At 41.5% G+C, this 27,698-nt stretch overlaps 1 protein-coding gene across 1 annotated transcript in view; it reads right to left on the bottom strand.

Moving 5' to 3' along the window:
• The window catches only part of DST (dystonin), a 491,021-nt gene that overhangs the window by 121,389 nt on the left and 341,934 nt on the right, over positions 1 to 27,698 (bottom strand). Inside the window, 13 exon segments of the mRNA XM_068559249.1 lie at positions 330 to 453; positions 5,286 to 5,462; positions 7,517 to 8,065; positions 11,133 to 11,399; positions 12,072 to 12,305; positions 14,380 to 14,532; positions 15,750 to 15,983; positions 17,376 to 17,525; positions 17,699 to 17,914; positions 18,055 to 18,204; positions 18,325 to 23,781; positions 24,879 to 25,014; positions 26,024 to 26,112. Coding sequence (XP_068415350.1) covers positions 330 to 453; positions 5,286 to 5,462; positions 7,517 to 8,065; positions 11,133 to 11,399; positions 12,072 to 12,305; positions 14,380 to 14,532; positions 15,750 to 15,983; positions 17,376 to 17,525; positions 17,699 to 17,914; positions 18,055 to 18,204; positions 18,325 to 23,781; positions 24,879 to 25,014; positions 26,024 to 26,112 — 7,936 coding nt within the window.

Below are 27,698 nucleotides of genomic sequence, written 5' to 3'. Positions count from 1 at the left end.
TCACTTTGCTGTACACCTGAAACTAAATACAACACTGTAAATCAACTATACTCTAATATTAAATTTAAAATTTTTTAAAAGTTTTTGCTACATTTTCTAAATAAAAAATTAAAATTTAGGTATGCAAACCACAAAGCCCAGTCCCCACTCCCAAGATCCTAATACACCTGCCAAGGAGGGCGTGCCTCTGCCCTGACTGAGAAGGGCCATTGCACAGTGAAAGGACAGAGTGACGCAGAATATGCTAGCGAGCGACGTCTCCGTATCTACTATGAGACTTTCATTTAGAACGGACATGTAAGACCAGACACGAGGAAATGCACACTCACCCAGTGTTTTCTGGATGTCGTTCTTGGCGGGAAGTATAGATCCCCTGGCGTCTAACAACACTTCAGCTGTTTTTTTCAGTTTCTCTACAGCCACCTGCTGACTTGATATCTGTCCCTGTAGAGCCTGGAGGATTGAATGCCTCAATTATATTCAGTAGGACTAAATAACAGATTTCCAATACGAAAAAAAGATTCACAGTAAGATAAATTGGACAGAGCAGACTTGTCATCAGTAGAAGCTTACTCCAGAATTCTTAGAATAAGTCCAGTAATAAAGTGACATTAGCAAAACCATCAGCCAGTCGGGAACATTCAAGTTCAGTCCTGGAATAAACCCTCAGCATATGCTCATGATAACCAGCCTGATTCCTGATCCTGAAACCCTCCACCCTCAGCCTGAGTTCCCCTCAATCCCACTCCCAGACTCTATACAATACCCCCACAAACACCAGAAAACAAAGACAAATAAAAAACACACAAGCAGCAGAGCCCCTTTGAGACCATTTCTGACTCCAGGGAAGGAGATAATTAAGGACTTGCACATCCTGCCCCAATGCTGAGTCATATTTATTTCCGCTAATGCAACAAAAGTTACTTAATATCTAACAAATTCCAAAAAAGCTTGCTACGTTTTGTGAAAATACAAAAATCAAACAGACACAAAGCTTACCCATGGGGATCTTCTAGTCTAAGGCAGGAAGTGGTAAGTGCCAAAGATGAATAAGAAAAAGGTTGAGGGAGGAGGACCTGGGAAGGGAGGAGGGGCCTCCTCCATGGGGTGGCCCTGGGGCAGGTCCTGGGGAAGGTGTGGATTTGGGCATCCTCCTGGGGCTGCATCATCACCCAGGTGGTACTTGAGCCTCTTCCTTCCTTCCCACCTGCAAACCAACCAGCAAGCCCTGACAATTTCACCTGCTTAATATTTTTTTCAAATCTGGCTCTGGTTCTGTATTTCTGAATCACTACAGGACAACCTCTCACTGAACTGGAAAAAGCCTCCTAACTGTGCCCCTGCCTCCAGTCTCTCCCCTGATACAGCCCCTGATATGTTTTATGGAAGACACACACCTGACTGCATCACTCCCCTCTTAAAATCTTTCATAGCTTCCTCTTGCTTCAGAATAAAGGGGATACTGGAGCCTGCCATCAATTGTCCAAGGGAATCTATTCCTTAATTCTGTCTTCAATCTCATCTTTCTCCCCCTCCTGTTCCAGAAGCATCCCACGACACAGCTATCCCTCAGCGATTTGCTCTTGCTGGACCCAAGGCCCTAGCATCTCTACACACAGACCTTGGGAGGCGACCCTGAGCTTGGCTCTTACCTGTAACATTCAGCTGGGAGGCCTTCCCTGTCTCTCCTCACCCCGAGTTGGAGCACTGCCCCCAGAAGCTCCCACACATGCCCTGTGAATAACACTGCACCGATTTGTCTCTTCTATCAAAGTGGAACCTCCTTGAGAACTAGGAATTGATAGTATTCGGCTTTCTATTATCACTGCCTAGCCCAGTGCTGGGTACATGGCATTAACGAAAGTTTCTGGAATAAACAACTGAATGAATAAGTAAATAAATGAAGATATCAAGTGTAAGGTTTTAAAAGATCCCCCTCTATTTCAGCCTTCAACAACAACAAAAAAAGCATATGTCTAAAGCCAATGGCAAAATTTTCCTCAATTAATTCTCATATCCAAGAAACTTTGATAATATACAGGCAGCTGTGCATATGTCCAAAGGCTCAACAATCTATGACCAGCATGGGATCTGTGATCTGAATACCAGATCCTACAGTTGTTCTAAGAGGCCAAAGAATCTGCATCAGAGTGATCAGTTTGGGAAATTCTCCCACAAGTTTAGTTGCAGTTAAGTGTAAGAAATTCCTCAAAATAGGAACTTTGCCTATAATGGACTGAAGCCTAAGCCACATGTACAACTTATTTGCATCACACAGTTATATAGGAAATGAAATAAATTTAAAGGCACCTCCAAAAATTATTTTTTAGAATGTGGGTTCCCCAAGGACAGAGATAGGGTTTTAACCCCTTTGTGTCTTCAAAAAACCTAACAGTGGGCCTAGAACATAAATGTCTCTGAATGAATAAATTTATGTAAAAGTGATCATGGTTTTATAAAACATCCAGTACCAAAGATGGCCCTATCTACCATCCTAAAACTTAGAAATGGATTACAAGAAAAGCATTTCTTCTTCACCTCTTCTCTTCAAAACATCCCATGCCTCTTCTCTTCATAATTATGTTCAAGAGATATGTTCAAGAGAGTCAGTAGTTTTTAGTTCCTAACATTATCAGGTTTTAGTTTAGCTATGGTAGTGGTTTATAACACTACTTTGGGACAAAACTGCAAATTAAAGTATTCAAATGGGTGCCATATATTGTTTTTAATGGATTTCAATGAAATCAGAACATGAAAGAAGCATCTGTGACAGGGAACACTGCAAGATAATGACCTTGGTCTCCAGCCTGGACCAGAAAAGGGTGAAGTTTACAAAGCCGTGGGCACTCGTCCAGCTCATAAAAGTTTCCCGACACTCATCACCCTCCCAGAGATCAGAGCAAGCCTGGAAGGTAGATGTTGTCAATGTTACCTGGCCCCATGCCTGGCTCCAAACCCAGGCCTCTAGAAGGGTCCCAGGATCCTGCCTTTCTGTGCCTCGTATGAAGCTAAAATCTTGTTTTGTCCACTGATTATGAAGAGCATCATTCTAGCCCAGGGGTATCAGACTGCTGACAACACAGCCAACAGCCACTTTAAAAATAACGCTAGTAGCAATGTGTTATTGGCCAAAAATATTTCAAATGTACCCACTGGGTGCCCCAAATTACATTTATCATACAACAGAATATAAGTAGAAGTTAGTATTGTAAATGTACAAAAGACTGATTGTTTGGTAGTAGTCTTATGTGTTTGTATTACTGTTAAAAAGAAAAATGATTGTAAGATGTCGGTAATAAAATGAAAGAAATGGAGACTCCTTAATCCTCATAAAAATGTATCCTCTCTACCTGCTGAGATCATCTTTGAGGAAAACACGTCCATATGCCAGGAACAACTTTAATCACGCATTTAATTCTAAAATTATGCTGTGGCTTAATTGGAATTAATTCTCCTTGGAGACGCTGCACTCTTTTTCTATTTCTTTGGCTGCCTGAGGACTAGAGGAGTCTTTTTCCTCAGCACATACCAAGGTAGTGTTCCAGTTCTAGAATTAATCCATGTTTCCATTTCATTAAAAAGCCATAGCATTCATTTCATTTTTTTGTTTGTTTGTTTGTTTTTGCTTTAGCTACATTAAAACTACTTTTACACAGGATGCAATCAGTTTGCTAATACAGACCTAACTTAAAATGTGTTATGTCTATTTCACAGTTTCCGATGGTAAAAATACCTAACTTCCTAATTAAATGTAATACAAGCAATCTTAATAATTATGCCGCTCCTGGCATTTCCTATTAAAATAATGGCCTTTATGTCACAACATCTCCTCTACCAACATACACTGCCCTTGGACCCGTCATCCCGTGGGGACCAAAAGCTTCATTAAGACAGATCTGTTCTTGGGCTTGTTGGAAAGAGAGAGAAAAAAACAAACCAAAAAAAAAAAAAAAAAAAAGCCTCAAGACTGAAAATGCACCCCTGAAGTGGGGAAGCTGCATCAACGTCGGGGCTGACCTGGCCCAGGACATGGCCCTGGTGCCTGTGTAGCCCTGGGTAAACTCCAGCCCAGGAAAACACAGAGCTCTCCACCCTTTCAGCCCCAGCCCCTCCTCTCTCCTCTCACCCCACGCTTCCTCCCCCTTCTCTCTGCTTGGCCTTAACCTGCCACAGTTCACCCCAGGGTAAGACAGCTTTCTTCCAGCCAGAAGACACTGGTCTCAGGCAATACCTAACATTAAGCTAAGTCAGTAGGGTACCTGTTTCCCTTGTTAACGCACAATAATGATTTCTGACTCTAACTAACAGATGCAACCAAATTCTGAAAGGCAGTATTTTCACTGGCATTACAGTGTTTGCTTTCTATCTAGGCAGAAATGAGCTATTGCTACCCATCTGCTAAAAGGAAGCACAGAAAAGATTTAAGACATGAAACTTTCAAACTCAAAATTATTGGTCACATGGAAGAAGAATAAAATTTTTCAAAAATTTTCTCCCCTCACATGAGGATTTTAAAATATGCTTGGAATGTAAGAAATGGCTAGACTCTCTCTGCCACTGTGGGTGGGGCTGAGACATTTACACAATTCCCCCATCAAGTCTGAATGTTCAAAAGGGCAGGCGGCCTCTCTGAGAAGTGGGCAAGGTGATAACTGAAGTGTGTACCTCTGTGAATCGGGGGTAACCCAACAGGAACCCACACGGAGTGTGACAGTGACACCCCCGCCGTCCCCCGGTCCATTCATGAACAAATGTTCATCGAGGACCTACGAAGGCCCAGGGATACAGCACTGAACAAAACAGACCAAGCATCTGCCCTGTGGAGCTTGGTGGTAATGCAGGAGAAGACAATGAACAAGGATGGGAGGGGAGTCTGGGGGAGAATGGGTACATGTATATGTATATGTATGGCTGAGTTGCTTTGCTGTGCACCTGAAACTATCACAACATTGTTAATCGGCTACACTCCAATATAAAATAAGAAGTTTTTTAAAAAAAATAAGTGTAAAGATCACAAGTGGCCCAGGCAGGACCGGTCTTTGTCTGGGGATGAGGAGGTGGGGAATACGAACCATGACAGCAATGTCAGACCAGCTAAAACCACAGTAGAAGAAAGAGAAACGAACAGACATCAAGTTGTAACTCCCCCCAGAGGGAGACACACACCTTCCCATCCCTTCCTCCCCTGCCCTTGGGGGAACGATCACAAAAGTGGGGGAGAGCAGAGGGCATTCCATGGAACTACCTTGGGGCTGGATCTCTCTTTTCCCTCTTTTTTTTTTTACCTTCATCTCTTCTAGTTGCCTCTGCAGATTTTTAGGGTCCACGGCAATGGGCTCAGATAAGTGTTTGCTCGCCGTGGCCTCGCAAGCCTGGAGCCCAGAGAGAAGCCCACACGAAGCATCTTCATAGTGTTGGTATTTATCCACCAGATCTTTGAGGTTATTCCCAAGGACATTGCACTGAAAATCGAAAGAGAGAAGGGTGGGGATTAAAATCCACTACTACTTTTATATATAATCCCCAGGACCTATGGGTTATGCCACCTGTAAAACACCAGATTTCAACCAAAGTGAGCAAAAACTGTAGCATGAAGATTTTCTCCTTTATAGGAAGACGCTTCCTCTAACAAGTCAAAAACTAACCAATTCAAAAACATCTGCACGAGGGCTGGATCTTAATCCAGAATGAAGGGTTTAGGTGTCAATCATCAGAGGGGGTTCGTCTCCATGGAGTTTACACACCACGTGTATAGTATGCATCAGATGGAAAGGTTTTCAAGGTGCTTCATAAATCACTTCTATATGCTGCACAAGACTGATTAACACAAGGAGTGCAAATAATCTAGACCAGAAGGAAGCCAAGGCCAACAGCCAACGATGCTTTTCAAGACATTTGTGCAGCCTGGTCAGCTTATATTCTAAACAGAAACATGTTTTCTCAGTTTCGCTTTTTTTTAAAACAAAACTCTCTTACTGGTCCACGAGAATAATAAAATTGAAACAGTCTGTTAGCCATTAAGTATTAAAATAATACACAGACCAAATATATGTGTAAAACGAATTCCTTGTGAAGGGAATTATCTGAGAGGAAGCTTCAGTTCTCAAGCTTCAGAGGCTGCAAAACAGCAAACCACTCTGTTTAGAGTCAAAATATACCCGCCACTTGCTGGGCAAAACAGGTAATACAGAGTTTTACAGCTAGGGCTGCCTGGAAATCACTCCAAATGAACTTAATAAATAACTTTACGTTCCTAATCTTTAAACATATTTTTCAGAAGTAAAGTAGATTAATAAGACTGAGGGAAGTAGGATGAAAATACTTTATTTTCCCTGCTTCAGTTTTCAGATTTCTTGCTTCTAATTCCAAAACTAAAGAGGACAGAACGAAAACTACACGCACAGATCCCTCATGCCTTAAAATGAAACTACCTTACTGCACAGAAAAGGAAACTATAAATAAAATGAAAAGACAACCTACGGAATTTGCAAACGATGCAACCGGCAAGGGCTTAATTTCCAAAACATACAAACAGCTCATACAACTCAACAAAAAAACAAACAACCCAATCAAAAAATGGGAAGGAGAACTATAGACATTTCTCCAAAGACACACAGATGGCCAAGAGGCACATGAAAAGATGCTCAACATCGCTAATTATCAGAGAAATGCAAATCAAAGCTACAATGAGCTATCACCTCACACTGGTCAGAATGGCCATCATCAAAAAGTCTACAAACAATAAATGCTGGAGAGGGTGTGGAGAAAAGGGAACCCTCCTGCATTGTTGGTGGGAATGTAAATTGATACAGCCACTATGGAGAACAGTATGGAGGGTCCTTAAAAAACTGAAAATAGAGCTACCATATGATCCTGCAATCCCACTCCCGGTCATATACCCAGACAAAACTATAATTCAAAAAGATACGTGCACCCCTGTGTTCATAGCAGAACTATTTACAATAGCCAGGACTTGGAAGCAACCTAAATGTCCACTGACAGATGAATGGATAAAGAAGATGTGGTACATATATACAATGGAATATTGCTCAGGCATAATAATGAACAAAGTAATATCATTTGCAGCAACATGGATGGACCTAGAGATTATCACAGTAAGTAAAGTTAAGTCAGAAAGAGAAAGACAAATACCATACGATATCACTTATATGTGGAATCTAAAATATGACACAAATGAAGTTATCTAGGAAACAGAAACAGACTCACAGACATAGAGAACAGACCTGTGGTTGCCAAGGTGGAGTGGGGTGGGGAGAGAAGGATTCAGAGACTGGGATGAGCAGATGCAAACTATTATATACAGGATGGATAAACAACAAAGTCCTACTGTATAGCACAGGGAACTATAGTCAATATCCTGAGAAAAACCATAATGAAAAGAATATGAAAAAGAATATATATATGTATATGTATAACTGAAACACTTGGCTGTACAGCAGAAATTAACACAACATTGTAAATCGACTGTACTTCAATTTAAAAAAAATGAAATTACCTTCGTGTAGAGGGACCTGAAGCGGTCGGTGGCGCGGTCCAGCCTGCCCTGGACTTCTCTGTGGGTGGCAGAGGTGTCCAGGTGGTCCCGTTCAGCCCGGCCACCTCCCTCTCTCCTGCTGCAAGACTTGGCTGCTTCCAACACTCTGTTCCCAGAGATCGTGATGTACCTCAAGTCTCCTTTGTGCGAAATGACATCTTCCGAGAAGCTCTTCTGCCTCTTCAGTTTGGCCGCCAGACCACCGAGGTCGTCGGCACCTGCTTCCAGGTTCTCCAGCTCTTGTTCCGACTGCTGCAGCCACTGCTCAAACTCGCCGTAGTCGGCGTCAAACTTCTCCAGCTCCTCCTGCAGGGAGTGGGTCAGCCGCATCCTCTTCTCCGACTCGGCCAGCGCGCTTTCATAATGCGCCTTCAGCTCCTTCACGTTCCTCTGCAGCTTCTCCTTTTCTTCCAGGCAGAGGTGGTGGCCCTGCTTCTCCAGCAAGGCCTGGGCCGCCTGGGTGGCCACAAGGACGGCCTGGTGCTGGGCCACGAGCTCCGCATGCCGGGCCTGCAGGAGAGCAGATCAGGCATCACGTGGATGCAGGACCCACAGACCCAGGACCCGCAGGCCTGCTTCCCATCAACCTGCCTAGGGTGCCCACTGTTTCCCTCTTAATGGTGAACTTCCTAAAAGCAAACGCTGCTTTGTGAGCAGCTAATTTTAAAATCTAATTTTAAAATTTCCCATCTTCTCTGGAAAGTACTGTTTTTGAGAAGTTTGGAAAAAATGGAATAAATTTCTGTTCCAGCCTTAAAATAAGCACCTACAATCTGCTCTCATTTTACTCATCCCTTCCTTACGAGCCCCCTAAAGGGACTGTCAATGTCTTTACCTAATTATTGATCAAGGAAGTACAATATTTTTTCTTAGGAAATGATCCTGAAAAGATATTTAATAGGAAAAAAAGAATCTATAATTTGAAACCTATAAAAACACTACGATAATCAGTAAGCAAGAACAACATACATTCGGAGGAGCCCAAAGGAAGTTAGAGGGACACGTATAATAAAGGAGCATCTTGGAGCTGCTCAGCTGACTGGGTCTCAGTTTCCTGCACGTGGAAAATGGGACAGTAACCCTACCCATCACAGGTTTGCTGAAAGGAGCACAGGAAACCGCACACAGAGAACACTGCCCGTGGAGCCTGGCACATGTCAGGGACCAAAGTCCACCCTGGAGGCAAGAGCAGAGCGTCTGGCAGGTCACAGGTGTGGGGCAGAAAGGTCACAGGTGTGCACAGCTACCCGCCCTCAGCCCTCAGCCGTGTGGGCCTCAGCGGCTAGAGTCCCTTCCTCTCCAGCCATAACCAGCTTCTTCCATCCATCCCAATATGCCATTAAAATGTGGTAAATAGCGTAATGGAAAAGAATACAGAAAAGAATGTATACATATGCATAACTGAATCACTTTGCTGTACAGCAGAAACTAATACAACATTGTAAATCAACTCCACTTCAATAAAAAAAAAAAAAAAAGCATAGTAATCCTTTTGGGCCATTTTCCACATTTCTTGTAATGGCTTACGTGGAGCCATACAGCCTGATCCCATCACCTCCGAACTTCCCTCTCCGACCTGGCCCTCCCCCCTCCCCACACCACACACTCGGCCTCCCACCTCTACCCTGCCCCCACCTGCGGGCACGTCTGGACCCCTTTCTCCAGCTGTTCTCTTGTCTGGTTCCAGCTCTCCCCTCAGACACCTGCCTGCAACCCCTACCTCCTCTGAGTCTTTGCAGGAATCTCATACCCCCCTGTGGACCTACTCGGACAAGCCTATTAACCCTGAAAGGTGGTCCCACCCCATCCGCCCACCCGTACCTAACTTGGCAAAAAGCTACCACCTTCCAGCATCCCACAGAATTTGGATGTTTACTGCCTGCGCTATCATCGTCACCCCCCAGCAGGCAAGCACCAAGACAGGGAATTTATTTTGCTCACTACCTGGAACAGAGCACTCAGGGGCTGAGAAAATATCGCTCTATGCCATCAAGTGCAAAGGGCCAAGAAGCACTGCTGTGGGACAGCTGTTCCCGCGAAGTCCGATCCCAGCCGCCAGCCGAGAACAGACCCATCAATCCTTGCCCCCTTGTCTGTGACAGCACCTGCCACGCAGTGGGCACAGGACAAATACTTCTGTCTAAATAACTTTTCTCCCGCAGGCTTTTCTCTCTCTTCGTCATCTGAATTATAGTCATACGCCATCTCCATCTGGTAGGTCGGACAGATGTATATAGTACCTACAAGTCACCTGACCCATCCCTTCCTTTTACAGATGAGGGGAGACAGGCTGCAGGAGGAGAAGCACTGGGCCCAGGACACGTAGCACAGAGAGTTAGTACCAGAACCCTCGTGTCTCCCGAGCCTGGGCCATCTCTCCACTTTGCCAGGAGAGCAGGAATTTGTGAAGCACTTTCAGATTCTCATACTCTTCGCAGTGAAAAGTTCAGAAGGCAAACTTCATGCTGTGGCTAAAAACAAGTGTTTCCGGTAAGGCACCTGTATGTCTGGGTCCACCCTGGTATTTTTCACTCCTTTGGTCAAGTTACTAACCTCTCCTGACTCCTTTGTACCTGACTCACAGGTTCCTTTAGGAATTCATTAGATTTTTCATTTTAAGACACAATTACAGTCAGGTTCTGGAATAGCCCCTTGAAATTGTGATGTAATAAATATCCCAGCTCTTCTGGTTTCCTTTCTACTTCCTGTTCTCGAAGAGCTTCACAGAGAGCATTCTATTCCCAAGACTCCAAAGACAAAGACTCGGAGGCAAACAACAGAACTGCAAATGTGCCCGAGGCCCAGGCATCTGCCCATCAAAAGCCACACGCTGAAATAAAATGATCAACTATGTGACTCTTTAAAAATGGCTTTCAAATGTTCCCTTGGCTCCTGTAGCAGTATTAATGTTAGCGCTAGATTTTTCATGCAGTGAATTTTCACTCCTCTTCTCAGCCACAGCCTTCACCAAAAAGATGACCTGAAGTCTGGAGAGAACTTGAGTAAACTCAGGAGGGCACAGCAAGCCCGGGCTGGAATTTAGCAGAGGGACTGAGCTCACAGCCTAGTTTAAAATCCCAACTCCATCCCTTACTAGAAGTGTAACCTCAGGCAAGACACCTCATTCTGTAAGTTACAGTTTCCCCATCTGTAAAATGAGAACAAGAATAACATTAATGATAATAATTTCATCACCATAATAATGATATTCTCATTTGACAGAGTGGTGGGGAGAACTAAATGAACAGAGTAATGAGTCACGATGGGAAGAGCTTTGAAGCGTGCCTGGCCCACTGTCACTGCTCTACGAACATTAGCTATTATTGTTATTTCTATTAATTCCTTACAACTCTGCTTCATGGAGAAGAACACCACATCCAATGATGTATTTCCCACTGTTTTTCACTTGCTTAGAATTCTCACCATAACTTACACAGACATACTGATGACCCTAAAACAAGGACTTTACTCTCAAGGGTCCCTGAGGTTTGAAAAGATAACTCACCTGCTAAGTGCTTCCTGTCTTTACAGACCTGAAAATAGACTTTAACAAGATCATCTGTTTAAAACCACTCACCTTCATCTTCTGGTACTGCTGGTTCAGGTTCTCCTTGGTGGTCCCTACGTGCCCGTCAACATCCATATCCAACAGGTTACCATTAACTTCATCCTCTTCTCCCATCACCGACTTGCCATCACCCTCTTGAAAATGAGTCCCGTTCTGTTCAATGACCTGTTTCTGTTCCATCCCTGCCCTTCCTGAGTCTCTGTCAACATTTGCCAACCAGTCCAAGAGGTTTTCGATTTTGGTTTTGCTCTCTTCCAGCTGCTTTACAGCTGCAACCTAGACAGGAAAGGTCACAACAGATAACCTTGAACGTGGGCCGAGGCAAGAGTGTTAAGACTTTCCAAAGGCAAATACTTAGATCATTGAAAATCAGAGGAGGGAAATTAAACCAGACCCATAATGAAAACTGAACACATTGAAATTAAGCCTTACAGCGACAGGCAGTTACCCTGAAGTTTCCACTGTTCTTAAAAACACATTCCAAAGTTTTAACTGTAATTAATGGACCTCACACATTTCACAAGTAGAAAGCCTGACAATCCCACTTAAATTGTTTTTAAAAGTTTAACAAAGCCTACAAACTACTATGTATAAAATAAGCTACTAAGATATATTGTACAGCCCAGGGAAGATAGCCAATATTTTATAATAACTCTAAATGGAGTATAACCTTTAAAAATTATGAATCACTATGTTGTGCACCTGACACATATAATATTGCACATCAACTATACCTCAATAAAATTTTTTTTTTTAAAGTTCAACAAAGCCAATTCTTCAAACTTTGTAGTATTTGGTCAATTGCATACATGAAAACCCAGAATTCTAGTCTCTGGTGCTAATCATCACTTATGACCACCTGATACCACGTAATAAATCAAGGCGCTGTTACACTCATCATTTTCAACAAAGCCGTAAGAACAGGGTACCACATATTTGAATAAGGACCTTTTCCGTTTCTTCCTTGATTGCTGTCGTCACAACTTTATCCAGCTCTTTTTTCGACTGTTCTGCCTTTAAGTTAAGCTGTTCATACTTTATCTTAGCTTCATTAAGTTTCTGTTCAATCAGAGCCTTATCTTCTCGTGACAGTTTTTCACCACTCTCTTTTAAGAAGTTCTCTGTGTTCTTCACTATTTCTGCCAATGCCTGTGCACTTCCTTGCATATCTTTCTGCAATTCCTTATAAAACAAAAGAAAAATAAAATCTTAGTAAATTACTACCTATTTAATTCTTCCACAATTGTAATTCTAAAACAGGGCGGGGGGGGGGGGGGCAGAGAAGAATCTAGCACATACAGGTTGAAAAAGCATATTCAATACTCTGTTAATTTGAGTTGGTTTATTTAAATCACAATATTTAATATAATTTGAAACCTCAAAGAACATTAAAGAAAGGTATGAGATTTGCAAGTTTAACAAATGGATGTGGTTTGTGAAACACTAAAAACAAGTATTTACAAATGTAATCTATACAGATTTGCACATACCAGATTTTTTTATATTATGTGAGTACATTTATAAAGGCTTTTAAATACATGGTAATATTATCTATTCTGTTTCTAAACATTTAATTTTAACATCTATCTACTGCTCAGGATAAAAACAAATAGTTCTCAAGGTTATGAGCTAAATTATTCCTAATGTAATTTCTATACTAAGATGATGGTGACTTCTAAACACCAGAGCTCTATAAAATAAAATGTTTGCTTCTTTGCCCTAGCTGCTAGGAAGCTCAGAGTAAGATCTCTCCTCAACAGTTACAGCTTTCCTTTGTCTAGAGTTCTCTATGTAATTTTTCCTCCTTTACACTTTCATTCTCTATAGAGTACTATGTTTAACTCTTCATATTATTTTTCTCCATAGTTTTATTTTAAGCCTCCCCAAATTTTTCTAGGAAGTATTTGAATTGAAAGAGATACTGTCCAGTTTTCCCAGCACCACTTAGTGAAGAGACTGTCTTTTCCCCATTGCATATTTTTGCCCCCTGTGTTGTAGATTAAGTGACCATAGCTGTGTAAGTTCATCTCTGGGCTATTTATCCTGTTCCATTGATCTCTGTGTCTGTTTTTGTGCCAGTACCATACAGTTTTATTACTATAGCATTGTAGGATAGTTTGAAATCCAGGAGTATGATAACTCTAGCTTTGTTCTTTCTCAAAGTTGCTTTTGGGGTCTTTTGTGGTTCCATATAAACTTTAGGATTATTTGTTCTAGTTCTGTGAAACATGTCATGTGTATTTTGATAGGGATCACAATGAATCTGTAGATTTCTTTGAGTGGTATGGACATTTTAACAATATTAATTCTTCTAATCCATGAATGCTATGTATAGAATGAAAAAAATACAAGGATATATTGTACAGCACAGAGAATGCAGCCAATATGTTAGAATAATTTTAAATGGTATATCGTCTATTGCATTGGCCAAAAAGTTCATTCTGGTTTTTCCATAAGATGTTACAGGAAAGCCCGAACGAACTTTTTGGCCAATCCAATATTAAATGTTGAATCACTGTGTTGTACATCTGAAACTAATATAATATTGTAAATCAACTATACTCTAAAATAAATAAATATTTTTTAAAAAAGAAAGAGACACTCTTTACTGAGTCACTACTATATGACATTAACTGTGCTGGTCATTTTACATAAAATATTTATTTAAGTCTGACAATAACATGATAGTGGAAATTTGAGCAAAGGCAGTGAGGCCCAGAGAGATTAAGTTACAAAGCTGACAACGTGTAGAGTCTGGGACGGGAACCTGAATGATCTCGTTACAATGAGAATGTTCTTTCTCCTGACACCAAAATAAAACTTTATCTGTCATTATTGTTTGTTCCTTCAGTGAAAAAAAACAAATTCCAGAGAACAATGAAAGGAATAGGATGGGGCTAAGAAAGAAAAAGAACCCAAACTCATGGCTATGTCTCCTGATTTGCAAGTGAGTTGGGCTTCAACAGATCCAGATTCTAACTCATCACACAAGCTATTTCCACTATCAAATCTCCTTTATATCGCCTCCACTCGATGTCTCACCAAAAATAAAGCCAGGAAAATTACCTGGCTTGTTGGAGCTGAACGTATGACTCTTAGTATAAAGTTTCAAGCTCAGGTCTGGGGGCGTCTTGGGTGCACCTTGCCTCCGAAAAGCTAAAATGATGACTACTTTCCAATAACCTGAACTGCTTTCCAAATACTAGTAATCAGTCTTAACATCAACTCAACCCACTAATGCAAAGCTAGGTTCTACCTCCTGCTTGGACTGGTACTTCTTTAACTCAGCCGTGCCATCTCCAATCATGAAGGCTTCTTGGTGACCAATGAGGCGGTTTTCGGTTTGGGTGAGGAGGTCACAGATGCCCTGGAGTTTCTCTCTGTACTCCTGCTGACGCTCCTCCACCATCTGAAGGGGGCAAAAGCAAAGCCTCGTGAATGTGGTCACCAACTCACTACTGTCATAGCTCTTTACGAGAACACATTTTGCAAGTTTCCTCTACATAAGCTCTCCTAAGTATGCTGTAAACATGATAGCAGTGGGGTACACACTGAGCAAGGGACACAGAAAGTGAGAGCATGTCTCATGTACAAGGAAGGAGATCCCATTTGGATGACACAGCTCAACAGAACACTGGCCACGCATATGTGTGAGAGATGGAGCTTCTGACCGACAGGAAGAAACATCCCACTTTCTGAAGCTCTTGAAACCTGCGACACACACAATTAATTCTGCAAAAGGATATCAAAACAGAAGTTAGTCGTGATTTGTCTGTTAAAATACTCGATACGTGTAAACAGGTTACCATGCTGGAGACCATGCTTGTGCTTCCAGAAGTGATCAAAGGAGCCTTGCACGCAATATCTCTCCTTAATCACTGTGGCTAATTCCATCCCCGCCTCTGCTCATTATTCCTATTGGATGGACCACCTCAATATAATTCGTTAAATCACCCTAAGAGATTAAATCAGCCATTACTTGCATCTTTTGTTTTCCTTTTATATACATACTAGTTATTCATTCTATAGCCATAGATCATGTTGACTAGGAGCCTGACACGTGCCAGGCAAGGACCTGAGGGTTTTAAATTCTTTCTTTCATCGGTGCCCACAATACTACCGGGTTAGCACTGCTACGATTTCCAATTTCCCAATGAGAAAACTGGTTCAGAGACTTGTCCTGGGTCCCACAGCAAGTGAGTGGTATAAATGGGGTATAAACTCAGGTGGCCTGGCTCCAGAGCCTGGCCCTACCCTGCCGTGCCCGCCCACCTCCCAAAGGGAAAAGACACCCTTAACCTTATCTATCCACATGTTCATCAATTTATCCCTGGAAATTTCTCAATGCATCCACATTTCTTCCTCCTAGAAAAAAAATCAAAACTCTCCTCTGAAAACAGTAGTTTGAGGGAGGTCATGAAAATTAAAATCAACTAATTATAGCCTTCTTACAGCACACAGTACTTTTATATATTGTAGGATCGCTATATTATACCCTGTTCACTCATTGCCATTCCAGAAAATCTCTCCTGTCTTCTCTTATCCACAACCCCTGGGGTTTACGTTACAGGTTTCACACTGAAGACCTAAATACCAAGAATTCCCACTCCGCAAAGAGAGGCGGACCTTCTGACGATCGAGATCTTGTTCTAGCTGTAACTGAGCCTCTAAATGTTCCACCTGGGTAGTTACTGATTCCTGCACATCAAGGAAACCCTTCTGAGTTGTATTTAAGAGCCTCAGCAGTTGTCTGCTTTGGGTGGGAGACAGATCTTGTGCGTGTTCAGAGATGAAGAACTGCACGTCAAAGGCAGTGGTCTCCAGCTGCGTTTTGGTGTGTCCGAGGTCTTTTAACACATTCTGTGAACAAAGTAGTATGAGTTACCAACAGCGAGTTAAGCCACAATAGAAAGTTTCTATTAACAATAACATTTATTATAAAATATGCTTCTTCTATCAGGGATCCAAGCTTTTATTGACATTTTTTCACAATTCACTGAGTCAAGCCATTCATTCATAATGAATGGTAGTGATGAAATTCTTTCAATACTATGGTCATTAATACAATAAAAAATAATCCCTCTCAGAATATATTAACCTTGTCTGGCAGAGTTACTTGAAATGTAACTCCGCCAAAAGGTAAAGATCTAACTTGTGTACGTTTAGCACATTGAAGGGAAACAACATTAAAATACTGAATGGATAAAGAAGATGTGGCACATATATACAATGGAATATTACTCAGCCATAAAAAGAAATGAAATTGAGTTATCTGTAATGAGGTGGATGGACCTAGAGTCTGTCCTACAGAGTGAAGTAAGTCAGAACGAGAAAAACAAATACCTTATGCTAACACATATATATGGAATCTAAAAAAAAAAAAAAAAAGGTTCTGAAGAACCTAGGGGCAGGACAGGAATAAAGACGTAGACATAGAGAATGGACTTGAGGACACGGGGAAGGGGAACGGTAAGCTGGGATGAAGTGAGAGAGTGGCATGGACATATACACACTACCAAATGTAAAATAGATAGCTAGCGGGAAGCAGCCTCATGGCACAGGGAGATTAGCTCGGTACTTTGTGACCACCTAGAGGGGTGGGATAGGGAGGGTGGGAGGGAGACACAAGAGGGAGGAGATATGGGGATATATGTATACATATAGCTGATTCACTTTGTTATACAGCAGAAACTAACACAACAATGTAAAGCAATTATACTCCAATAAAGATGTTAAAAAAATATATTCCTTGCTAATATTTATAATATCCATGTAATTGTGGCAGCACATACACGAGACCGTGGGAATTTAAAACATAAATCCAACAGGCCAGAATTTCAGTTTTCTGACTCGCAGGCCAGGAGTGTCACTGCCCGCCATTCATGAGGGAAGCTGTTCACTTAAGAACTTGGGGAAGAAAGGCAGGACAAAAATGATCAATACCATGAAGCAGCTACAGGACTGATTTAAATGATTATGTCTTTATGTGACTGATACACACATAAATACATAAATACCAGCCTCAACATGCAGTGGTAGTAAGAGTTTTATAAGGGCTGCAGGGACCTCATCAGAATGACATCTGTAAGGTTGTGATTATTTTATAGCCGTGTCAGCTGTGAACAAACACCTCTTAGAGAAAAAGGAAATAATCCTCTATAGCTTCAGCAAAGTCACATTTTTTCTAAACCTTTGTTACATTAAATCCACAGGTTTTCTGATGTACTTGGTCTTATTGACTTTGACACTTGCCTTGAGAAACTCCAAGCTTTGCTTTATATGTCCAGTATCTTGAACCATCACCACCTCCACATCCTTCACAGATGTGCTCGTCTCTGATATCCAACGTGAGAACAACTGAAGTTTGTGCAGAAATTCTTCATGGGAAACTGCTAGTTTAGACTAGAAAATAAAATTGCGTGTTCATTTCTGTCTGTCCCCAAATTTCAAATTCCTACAAATAATGATCCTGTGTTAAGAGCTTAACAGTTTATCATCTTATGACTAAATTTTCAAACCCTCAATTTTCTCCCAAACACTAGTTCTGACTCAACGTGAGACGGTCTGGTACCTACCATCTCGGAGTTGATAGCCAGCGTGATGTGGTTCATTCTTTCCAAAGACAAGGCGTGGAGGGAAGAGAAGGCCGTCTGCAGACTCTGGAGGCTTACACTCAGGTCCTCGAGATGTCCCCTGGGGAAGTCACCTGGCAGAGACTTTAAAAACTCCTCTGCCAGCGTCATGTCTTTTCTTAAAATCACACCAATGGGAGCCAATCCCAATTCAAATGTCTGCAAAAAATACACATCCCAGATATACCTAGTGAGAAACACAAATATAACTAATATTCAAAATATAAAAATGCTCTTTTTAATTTTCCAAATTAACATCAGCTGACTACCCTCCATAACTGGCAGCAGACAATTCTTACCTCTAGCTGTTTAAGTTGGTTCTTCAAAGCTTCTAGATTGTTATCCAGAGACTTCTGGTTACCTAAGGGAGGCCTCATATCTTGAAGCAAAGCCAAATACTCGCACATCTTTGATCTGTGCTGTAAACACTGCTGTAGCTCATTGGAAAACTAAACACAAATGTGGACATGTTAATTCAATAGGCTTCATGCAGATTTTTCAAGCAAATAAAATGTATGGGATTATTCCCAAATGCAGCTACTTCCTTATAAAATGTAAAGTCCACTTACTTGTTCCATCAAGCCGTCTCCAGAAGCCATGTCTTTTGACCCTGAAATACATTCCAAACAGTTTGGGGATTCAGCGCATAGCTCCTCCAGCCTCCCGTCTCTTGGCAATGCTGATGCACAGAAAGGAGAGTTTTCTGGTCCATTTTCTTTCATATTTTGTAAATTAAGGGAATGGGGGTTTTCTCTCTTGCTGTTAAGATCGTCAAGAATGTGTGGCTTTTCATCCATCATCTCAGAAGCTGTAGATGATTTTTGATTCAATTCTCCACCCTGTCCTCCTTTCTCTGAATATCCATCAGCAAGCAGCTTGCAGAAAACATTTTCAAGTTGTAGAGGAAGAACTTCAGATGTCCTACCTCTTTTCTCTAGATCACACTCCATCTGAGTTAATTCTTTCATCAATTCAAATGCTCCTGTAATTTTCTGGCTATACTGATTTTGCTTAAGTATATCGAGGAGCAGCTCAGACTTGAGGTTTGCAGTACAGAGCGAATCCTCTCTGCCCTCTGCTTTTAGTTCTGGCGAGTTATTCATGGGGGAAATGCCATAGTCACTGGTTTTAGAGTCGCCAGACACACCAGATCCTTCATTTACCAATGGTGATGAGTTAACTCTTTTAATTAAGTTTTGAATTGAAATGTTAGTATCTGCACAGGCTGAAGGTTCTCCAAGCTCTTGAGGATTCATATGACCTTCTTCCAATCTACCTTTTAAGATGTCCTTGACATCCTCAATCAAGACCTGAGATAACTCAGGAATCTGAACCTCGTTCTCCTGGACTCCTGGAGATGAGGCTGGTTCTCTTCGTGCCTGTTGCTCAATTACTCCTTTCTCACTGTTAATTTCTAAGGATGAACAGTCAGTGTTTAAAGTGTTACTGGAGTTATTTCTTATTGCATCTGCACAGAGTTCTGACTGCACGAAATCCATATGTTTCCCAAGGCCTTCCGCATCTCTAAGAGGGAAGACTGAAGGTGTGCTTTCATCTCTTTCTGGCGTGAACTCAGGAATTTCTGATCCTCCTTCTGAGACACTTTCTTTAGTAGGAAGAGCCTTCTGTTGGACCATCTCCTTTGGAGGTAAGTCTTCTTGGGCAAGAGCTGCTTTCCCTTTTGCATTATTAACTCCTAATTGCATGTGCTCATTCCTGGGAGGGGAAGCTACTAGAATACAGCTTGGGGTATCTTCATTTGGTTTCAGCATGTCTTTTGCTTTCACATTTTTAGCACAATGTTTTAAATAAGTACACAGATCAAGCTCTTTTTCAGGTCCATCGGTGAATGAATCTTTCTCAATCCTTGTATTCCTTTCAGACAAGGTCATGTCTGAAGTCATGTCATCAGTGATCACTTGGGACACTGAGGAATCGAATATTTCTTCATGATTCTCAAATTGAACGGGACTTTTGCTAACTATTGTTGGCCGATTCTTTGGTTCATCTTTAAGAGCCACTGTTGCTTTTTTAAGGCTTCCTTCCTGATTATGTTCTTCACTGTGTGTGATTTGTGGGAATGGAAACGGACTATTAACTAAATCAAGACACTCCCTTGAACTTTTACTGGGCAAAAGCCTGAGACATTTATTATCTTCTACAGGACCTTCTATAAGCACTTCTCCTTTACCTGCACACATTTTATGAACCAATGTTTCATCTTCTATTAGTATATTGTTTTCGTCAGCTCTCCTTTTAATTAGATCTTTTCCATTGCCTTGAGGATCTTTGTCAGTTACAGAGACTCTGGATGACAAATGGCTTTCCTCTGCAGGTTTTACTATTAAACTGGGCTCAGAACAAATGTCTTTATCAGAAGATGAGTCACCCTGAAGTGTCACATTCTCATAATATGGATTTCCACCTTTCACAGAGTCCATATATTCTGGCCCTTGAATCAACTTAACCCCTGTGTTCTTTAGATCACCCGCTAGTTCAGAAGTTGAACTGACACTAGTATTAGGTAAAACACCAACAGGGCTTAAAGTGTTTTCCGATTCAGTGTCTTTCATGACAGACAGCAACTTATCCTTAAGGACCATCTCATGATTCAACAGATCTTTGCTTTTACGAACAACCTCAGTTGTATATTCTGGAAGGTCACTTCTTTCAGGAACCAAGCTACTTTTACTACTTGATTCTGGCTGCAAAACGTTTACACTTTGCTGTTTCTCCAAAGAACTATGATGGTGCTTTTGATCCGGGAGAATCGTTTTATTGCTACTTTGACTCACATGGCTGTTTCCCGGTTTGGATGCAGTGGTGACACACACGGGGACATCCACATCCTCAGCCTCGTCCTGGCACACGGGCTTTCCATCCTCACCTCCTGCTCCTTCTTCTTTGGCATCACCACCACCATCGTCATCATCGTCGCCCTGATCATTACTGTCACACTCAGAGTCCCCGTAACTTTCTTCATTTTGCACAGAATCTAAATGATCAGGATCAGATTTAAATTCTTGTCCAGTTACGTACTCTCCTCTCCCTCTCCAACAGCCAGCATCCTCAGGATTTAATGGAGTCCTGAAGCTCCCTTTTCTTCCTACAATTTCATGGTCAGTCAATGAGTCAGACTCATCACCTTCAAGGTCATCTGTGCTGTCCCTTTCTGATACGATTTCCATCAACCGTCCATTCACCTCATAGGAGGCAAGTGAATTTAAATGGATTCTTTCACCAGCATCGAATTCTGCTTTCTCAGCAACTATGAGAAAATCCTGCAGAGACTGTGCTTCTCCCCTCACACCTAAGCTATCAACCAGTCCCCCTTGGGTCCCCAAACAATGTTCATCCTCTTTAGAAACATCATAAAAAGCCTCTCCAGGAGGAGCGGCCCAGTCATCTTCCTCTGGCAGCGTGTCATAGTCCTCGGGCTGCAGACAATCATGGTCACCACCTTCCAGAAGCAGGGAATCATGGTCACCATCTTCAAACAAGGGCATGTCATAAAAGTCAGCATCGCTGTCTGTGTCTGTTTCTGTGTTGCTCTGCTGATCATCCAGCAGTGATGTTTCATAGTCACCAGCACTGGCGCTGACAGTTTCTTCAAATGATGGGGTATGAATGTGAGCCATGTTGATGTGATGACCACCACCCCTCAGGGGCGGGGCACAGGAGGACCCTTCCACCGTGGACTCACTTTGCTCGTCTTCGGGTTCCTGATGAGAAGCAGCAAGCATTTTTTCATCATTCTGATCTTGTACCTGAGGATTACTATAACCAATACTGAAAGATTTTTGTACAGTGTGTTCTCCCTGTAAACTGATGTTGATAGCTGCAATTCCCAGAAACTGGTCTTGAAATTTTTCTCTTATTCTTTGACCCGATAACATGGTTTGGTCATTGAATGGCAATGTAGAGGCTTCACATTTATTTCCATTGTTCTCTGCAGCGTGTACATCATGAAAACTTCCCTGACCGGTCCTCAGTTTATCATGACTTAACAAGGCACTCAGCCTGGGGGAATAGTCAAAGAGAGTTGAATCCCTGCTAATATTATCTTCATTCACCGTCTCATTCAAATCACAGATTCTACTAGTTTTTGATTTTACTATAGGACTTATCAAATCACTTGCAAAGTTTTGAAGGTTTTTAGAATGACTACATTCATCTGCATGTTCCTTTGTTTCTAATTGGCTTTGATTTTCACCGTTTTCAAGTCTGTTTTCAGAGTCTTGTCTGAGCAGGCTAACTTCAGCAAGTTCAGGCTCTGTTAAGTGTGATATCAAACTAGGAACACACAGGCTGGATGAATTCTTAACTTTATAATCAGTTGCTAGTCTATCTGCCACGTTTTCTGACTGGCAAAATTCACTCCTGGTAACATTAGTTCCCAGTTCCTGAAACTCTTCATCTATGGCATTTTCAGAGGTTCCTTTACGTTTAGGTTCTCTGCAATGACATTTATCAAAACTACTTGGTGTAGCTGTACTTTCACTCGTTTCTTTACTTGCAGCATTATTCAGAAATACGCCAGGGAGTCTTATGACATCAAGACATTCTTTTACAGGCGTGTTCTCATCAATTTCTGCACCACAGCCTTCCAGGAGCATCCCAACAGCGTCATTCAAGTCTCCATCGTACAGCAAAAGCCTCTGCCCTGTGTTTGCATCCATATAGCTATTTATCATCAAATAAGACAGGAATAATTTTTTAGTGTGTTCTGAGCTCTGAGTCTCCACTGGCTCTTCTCCATCAAAAACATCTTCTTCTTGCCCGTAATCATGGACCACGGATGGTTGGAATTTACAAAAAGAGAGCCATCTTCTGGAATTTTTACAAGCTTCGAAATCTCCCAAATCTGGCATTTTATCAGGCAGTGTTACACTTTTTAAAATCGATGCTGTGTGATTATCTATGATGCCGAGTTGCGCGGCAACGTCCAAACCAATGACTTGAGATGTTTCTGGAATGTAAAGAGCAGCGATTTTCTGTCTGCCGTTCAGGATCTTAGATGCCAATTCATTGGTAATCAACTCCTGCTGCAGGGAAGAAGATGTAGGGAATATCTCCCCAGAGTGAGGCCAGATGAGGCCCACGTAGCCTCGCTGAGCCTCGAGGACCAGAAGGGCACTGCTGGACGTTATCAGATCACACTGGACCGCCTCGTCAACAGTTAAACGCTTGGCGGGGTTGCACTGGATGATTCCGCCTGTTTCCACCTGGTAGGTGAAGATACTGTTGGCAGTGTCTCTGTCCATCACCCCCTCTGCCACGGCTTCTTCTACAGTCAGTCTCTGACCAGACTTGGAATTGATCAGACCTCCTGAAAGCAGCTGCGCACCCAGTAACCTGAACATGGTCTCACGGTCTATGAGGCCTTCGTGAGCTGCCCTTAAAATGCTTAAGTTTCTCCCACATTTTAACGTTATCCTGCCTCCTTCTTGTGGCCTCACAGGCAGAAGCCGCACCCCTGTGTTTTCCTGTAAAATACTTCTTTGCATGATATCTATTAAAGACACCTTCTCAGAGGTGGAGGGGTCGATAAGATCTTTACATAGATTCTGCCGTTCCAGGATTTTAGAAAATAAGGCAGAGGAAACCAAGTGCTGCTGGAAAGCCTTCTGCAGCGTCAGCTGTTCTCCTGTGGCCAGAATAACGAGAGAGCCCGTGGAAAGCAGGATCTCAAGAACTCTGATGGCCATGGGTTCTGAGATCACACCTTCAGCCAGAGCATCCAGCACTGGAACCGTGGTGGACGACACAGCAGAAATAATCTCCTTCGTTTCACTGAGTTCTTGGAGTTGGCTAAGAACCTGCTCATCAATAAGGCCATGATTTTGGGCATCTTTGAGGTCAAAGCATGTTCTTAATTCTGGTGAAACAAGCCCAGAAATCATGAGCTGGGTCTCAAGCAATCGGATCCCCGTGTCATAATCAATGAGGCCTCTTAACACGGCCTGAAAGACAGAAAGGACTTCTCCCGTGCCCTGATCAATGGTGCCTGCGATGACTTTATCCAGCTGAAAGGAAAGCATGAAGTCTCAGTCAGTGACATGAGGGTGGGCAGAGCGTCATGAAACTTAGTTTGCATTTTCTTATAAAAAAGACACTTCGACATAAAAATCCTCTACTTACCAAGACGCAGCAAGGCTGTGAGTGTTAAGCAGCTCAAATGCACAAGTGATCTATGTCAGTGATCTATTCGAGAGCACAGGATGTGATAAAGCTTTGAAAACGACATGCATCTGTGAACTGAAAACTTCATATCGTGTACATTAAGAAGGTTAGTGAGGACACAGGAAACGATGAGGGTGAGGAAACAGGACACACACCTAGAAGGCAAACCATGCTCTCTGCAATCGGGTGAGATTAGTGTCCTGACACAAGAGAGAGTTTCAAACCCCATGCTATTGATGTTTACAGCATACAGACTTCTTCACAGATAGCCAAAACCCATGAGCCAGAAAAATCGTTACATACCCTCCAAATACGACAAATAGTATGTAAAGTACTCCAGGGAGTGAGGGAATTGAATATAAAGATAACTTTTTGAATACTGGATTTTGTGTTGAATATGTGTTGTCAAGTTTTAAAAGTTTAAGGATAGGCCAAATTTTAAGCTATTTCTGTTACATTTTAAGAAGATGCTAGAGCATCCTCGCTAAAACGTATGGCCCAGTATTTCTCAAATAAATCTCATGGATATCTCTGAAACTCAGACAAATCCCCTAATACTCCAATGTCACCTTTAGAGGTGACTCACAGACTATTTTATACCATCATATTTATATAGTAAAATATCTATCATATCTATATAACATGTATCTATATAACAGTAGAGGAATGGCTTTGACAGAGAAGAGTTAGAAAAATGAATGATTCTTTCCTTTTACCATGCAAGGCAGAGATTAAGATGTCACAGAAATCGATGACAGCAAGTGTAAGACTGCATTTAACGAACAACACTGAAATCTCCTAGTACTTCAATAAACCCCACCCATGTTTCTTCCATGTACACAACTCAAGGTCATTTCTTTGTCATTGACATATATCTCTACAATCATGCAGTTAAACTAAGAGTCTTAAACAGCCTCATGTTCTAAATAAATAACATTACCTTCTCCTCTACCTTTATATCTCCTAAGGTTTGTGATTGTTGTAGTTGTTTCAGAGATTCACTAAAGAATAAATTATAACTTTCTTGGAGAGTTTTCACTTGTCTTTCCAATTCATTTCTTTCTTCGTCTGTCATTCTAAAATAACCAGAAAGTATGAAAAGACGAATATAAGTCTTCAAGTGATAAAGATGACACACTAGCCTCGATGATTTTGTAAAGAATACTTTCCTAAATTAGCATAGGGTCATAAAATATAATATAATCTCATATACAGATTGCTCAGGTCTTAGAATGGTTGTATATGAAAATTAAGGATGGCCCTTATGACCCTAAAAACATCCAGGAATCCTTCTCTTGCCTGAAAAAGGACTAAAGGAAAAGAGTGTAAACTAATATATCAGTACCTCTCTAGCATATACAAATTTCTAAAATAACAACTGCTGTTATCTGACAGAGGGAAAGATCCCATTGTTAGTTCCAACACGGAAAAGGGGCAAGTAAGTTACCATGACTCAAGATGAAACTTGTTCAAGCAGAAGGATGAGTAAAGAGGAAATTTATAAGGAAATTAACCCAATTTCCTTATAAATTTAACCTAAGGTACAATATAAAATCATTCTAGAGTAATTCTAAAGATGACAGACACAAAATATTTAAGAAAAGGGTAGATTCCTTCCCTGCCTGAGGCATTAGCTGAAATATATGAAGTGCCTTGTTGCAAAAAGTAGGACCAAACCACGAGAAATTAAGTTGCCACAGTTCTCAGCTAAGAAAATGAAGAACGTATTTACACACATTTTCCAAAAGGTAGGTCTTGGAGAGTAAGTACTACTCAGAATCAAGACTTGGCTTGGAATCTTTATAACTCACTAGCTACAGATCCTAAACTCTCTGAGCCTGTTTTCTCATCAGCAATATATGGGGATAATAAGTACATTTCAGGGTTTTGGTAAAGACCAAGAGTGACGAAAAGTGACAATTAAATAGCTAAGTTTATAGTCTTAGGTTATTATATTCCTAAGTAAATTTGTGATTGAGTCCCATTTTTAAACTCTACATTGCAATTTACCATCCTCTACTTTGCTAAGAGTTTTGAAGACCACTCCCCTACTTCAAATAAAAGACCTAATGAAAACCAACATACTTGTCTCCGTGTTTAGCCAGAAAGAGCTGCATAGTTTGCAGTGCTTCAGATAATTGTTCCTTCTTGACTGATATTTCCTCACTGGAAATCTGCGAGGTAAAAAAAACACACTCAAGCTCTTCCTTCACAAAGACGAGACAACAGTCATTTTAAAAAACTCCAAGTTTTCATCAAGACCCACATGATGGGAATATTTTCAGGTGATCTGAGTCAATAACCCATCAGTTATTACTGGTTTGCAGGCCTGGATAAGAAGACTGCTTTATTGAGAATGCACGATGAAGGAAAGTCCCGCCCTCTAACCCTAAGGCCATCATTTCCACGAGGAAATAATAGTACCGCATGATATGGTTCTTGCATTTGTCCCGGCCCAACCACGAATAGGGAATGCCTTAATGACACCCCAGGTGGCCAGATGTTCAGCACTGGAACATCGCCATCCTCAAAAAGATACATGAACATGAACAAAAACCTTCCCTTCCTTCCCCCAAGCTCCTGGATACAATGCTCCTTTGGAAAAAAAATTCCTCTCTAGAAGTATTCCTCTCTAGGTCTGCAGGTCAAGATTAAATAATTTCTATTACTAGGACTTCACTTGCAAAAGTCGCCTGTGACAGACAGAGAAATAAAATTGACCTGTTTACTTTCTCCTAATTCCTCTCTGTATCATTTCTGAAGACCTAATATCAGAAAGTAAATGCCATTCTTTTAAGTGAGCAGAAATGAAATGATGGGACAATGAAAAGGTGTATTTTCCCCAGACGTATTCTACTGAGAGTCAACCTAAAGTCTATTTTTCATGGCTATAGGTAATCATGAGGCCACACTGATTTTTTGAAAGACACATTACTGACATCAAATTACCTTAAATTTCCTTCAACAGAGAGACCATCGAGTGTTATTCAAGATTTATGACTGAGGCCATGATCTGCATTGCAGAAGTATCTGTCTACTTTTATGTCTGCTAGGTCTAAAACTAAAACTGGTTGGTAAAATTTTGGAGAATTTAAAACTACAGAATGAGGAAATACCAAGCGTTTGTAAACCACGTTCCTGAAAAGAAACTTGTTCTCTCAAGAAATCCTTGCTAAGTGTGTGTCCCTATTTTAGCTCTTTTCCTATTTGACAGGGGGAAAATGAAGAAGATGTTTTAAATAGTCGCATAAAATTGTTTTGAAGGTTTTGGGTTTAAAACACTACATGTAATTTTCCTTTCCAACTTATTTCCCCCACGCTCTATAAAATGTAGTTTGCTAGACTATGAGCTAAGCTGGCTTTATTTCAACTGAATGAGAATTCAAGTAAATACTCAGGTCTATAAACCTCTCCTGGGGGAACCTCAAATAAGGTTCACCTGCCTCATACCATAGACGAAATTCGACAAGATGCTGAAGCTCTCTGCTATTGGATTATGTCAAAAATGTCTGTTTCAAGTGATGACAAGTGTGTATGGATGCAGAGCTGGAAGGGAAAGCTAATGATCGCCTCTGTAGTTTCCACGGGTCAGGCAGGACCAGGAGGGCAGTGCAGGAAACATAATCGAGAAAAATACTGCTTACTTAGTGGGAATTTATTTTTTAAAATATAGCAGCAATTCCAGCGTTATCAGTAGCAGCAGCAAAACTGCTTAACTCAGTGCCCTAAGAGCTTCAGGTGGGACAGCCCAAAGGACACC

The sequence above is a fragment of the Eschrichtius robustus genome, chromosome 12 (genome assembly GCF_028021215.1).
Source record: "Eschrichtius robustus isolate mEscRob2 chromosome 12, mEscRob2.pri, whole genome shotgun sequence".
Taxonomy (NCBI): Eukaryota; Metazoa; Chordata; class Mammalia; order Artiodactyla; family Eschrichtiidae; genus Eschrichtius; species Eschrichtius robustus.
The sequence above is the reverse complement of the archived record's forward strand: the minus strand, read 5'-3'. Positions and strand labels throughout refer to the sequence as shown.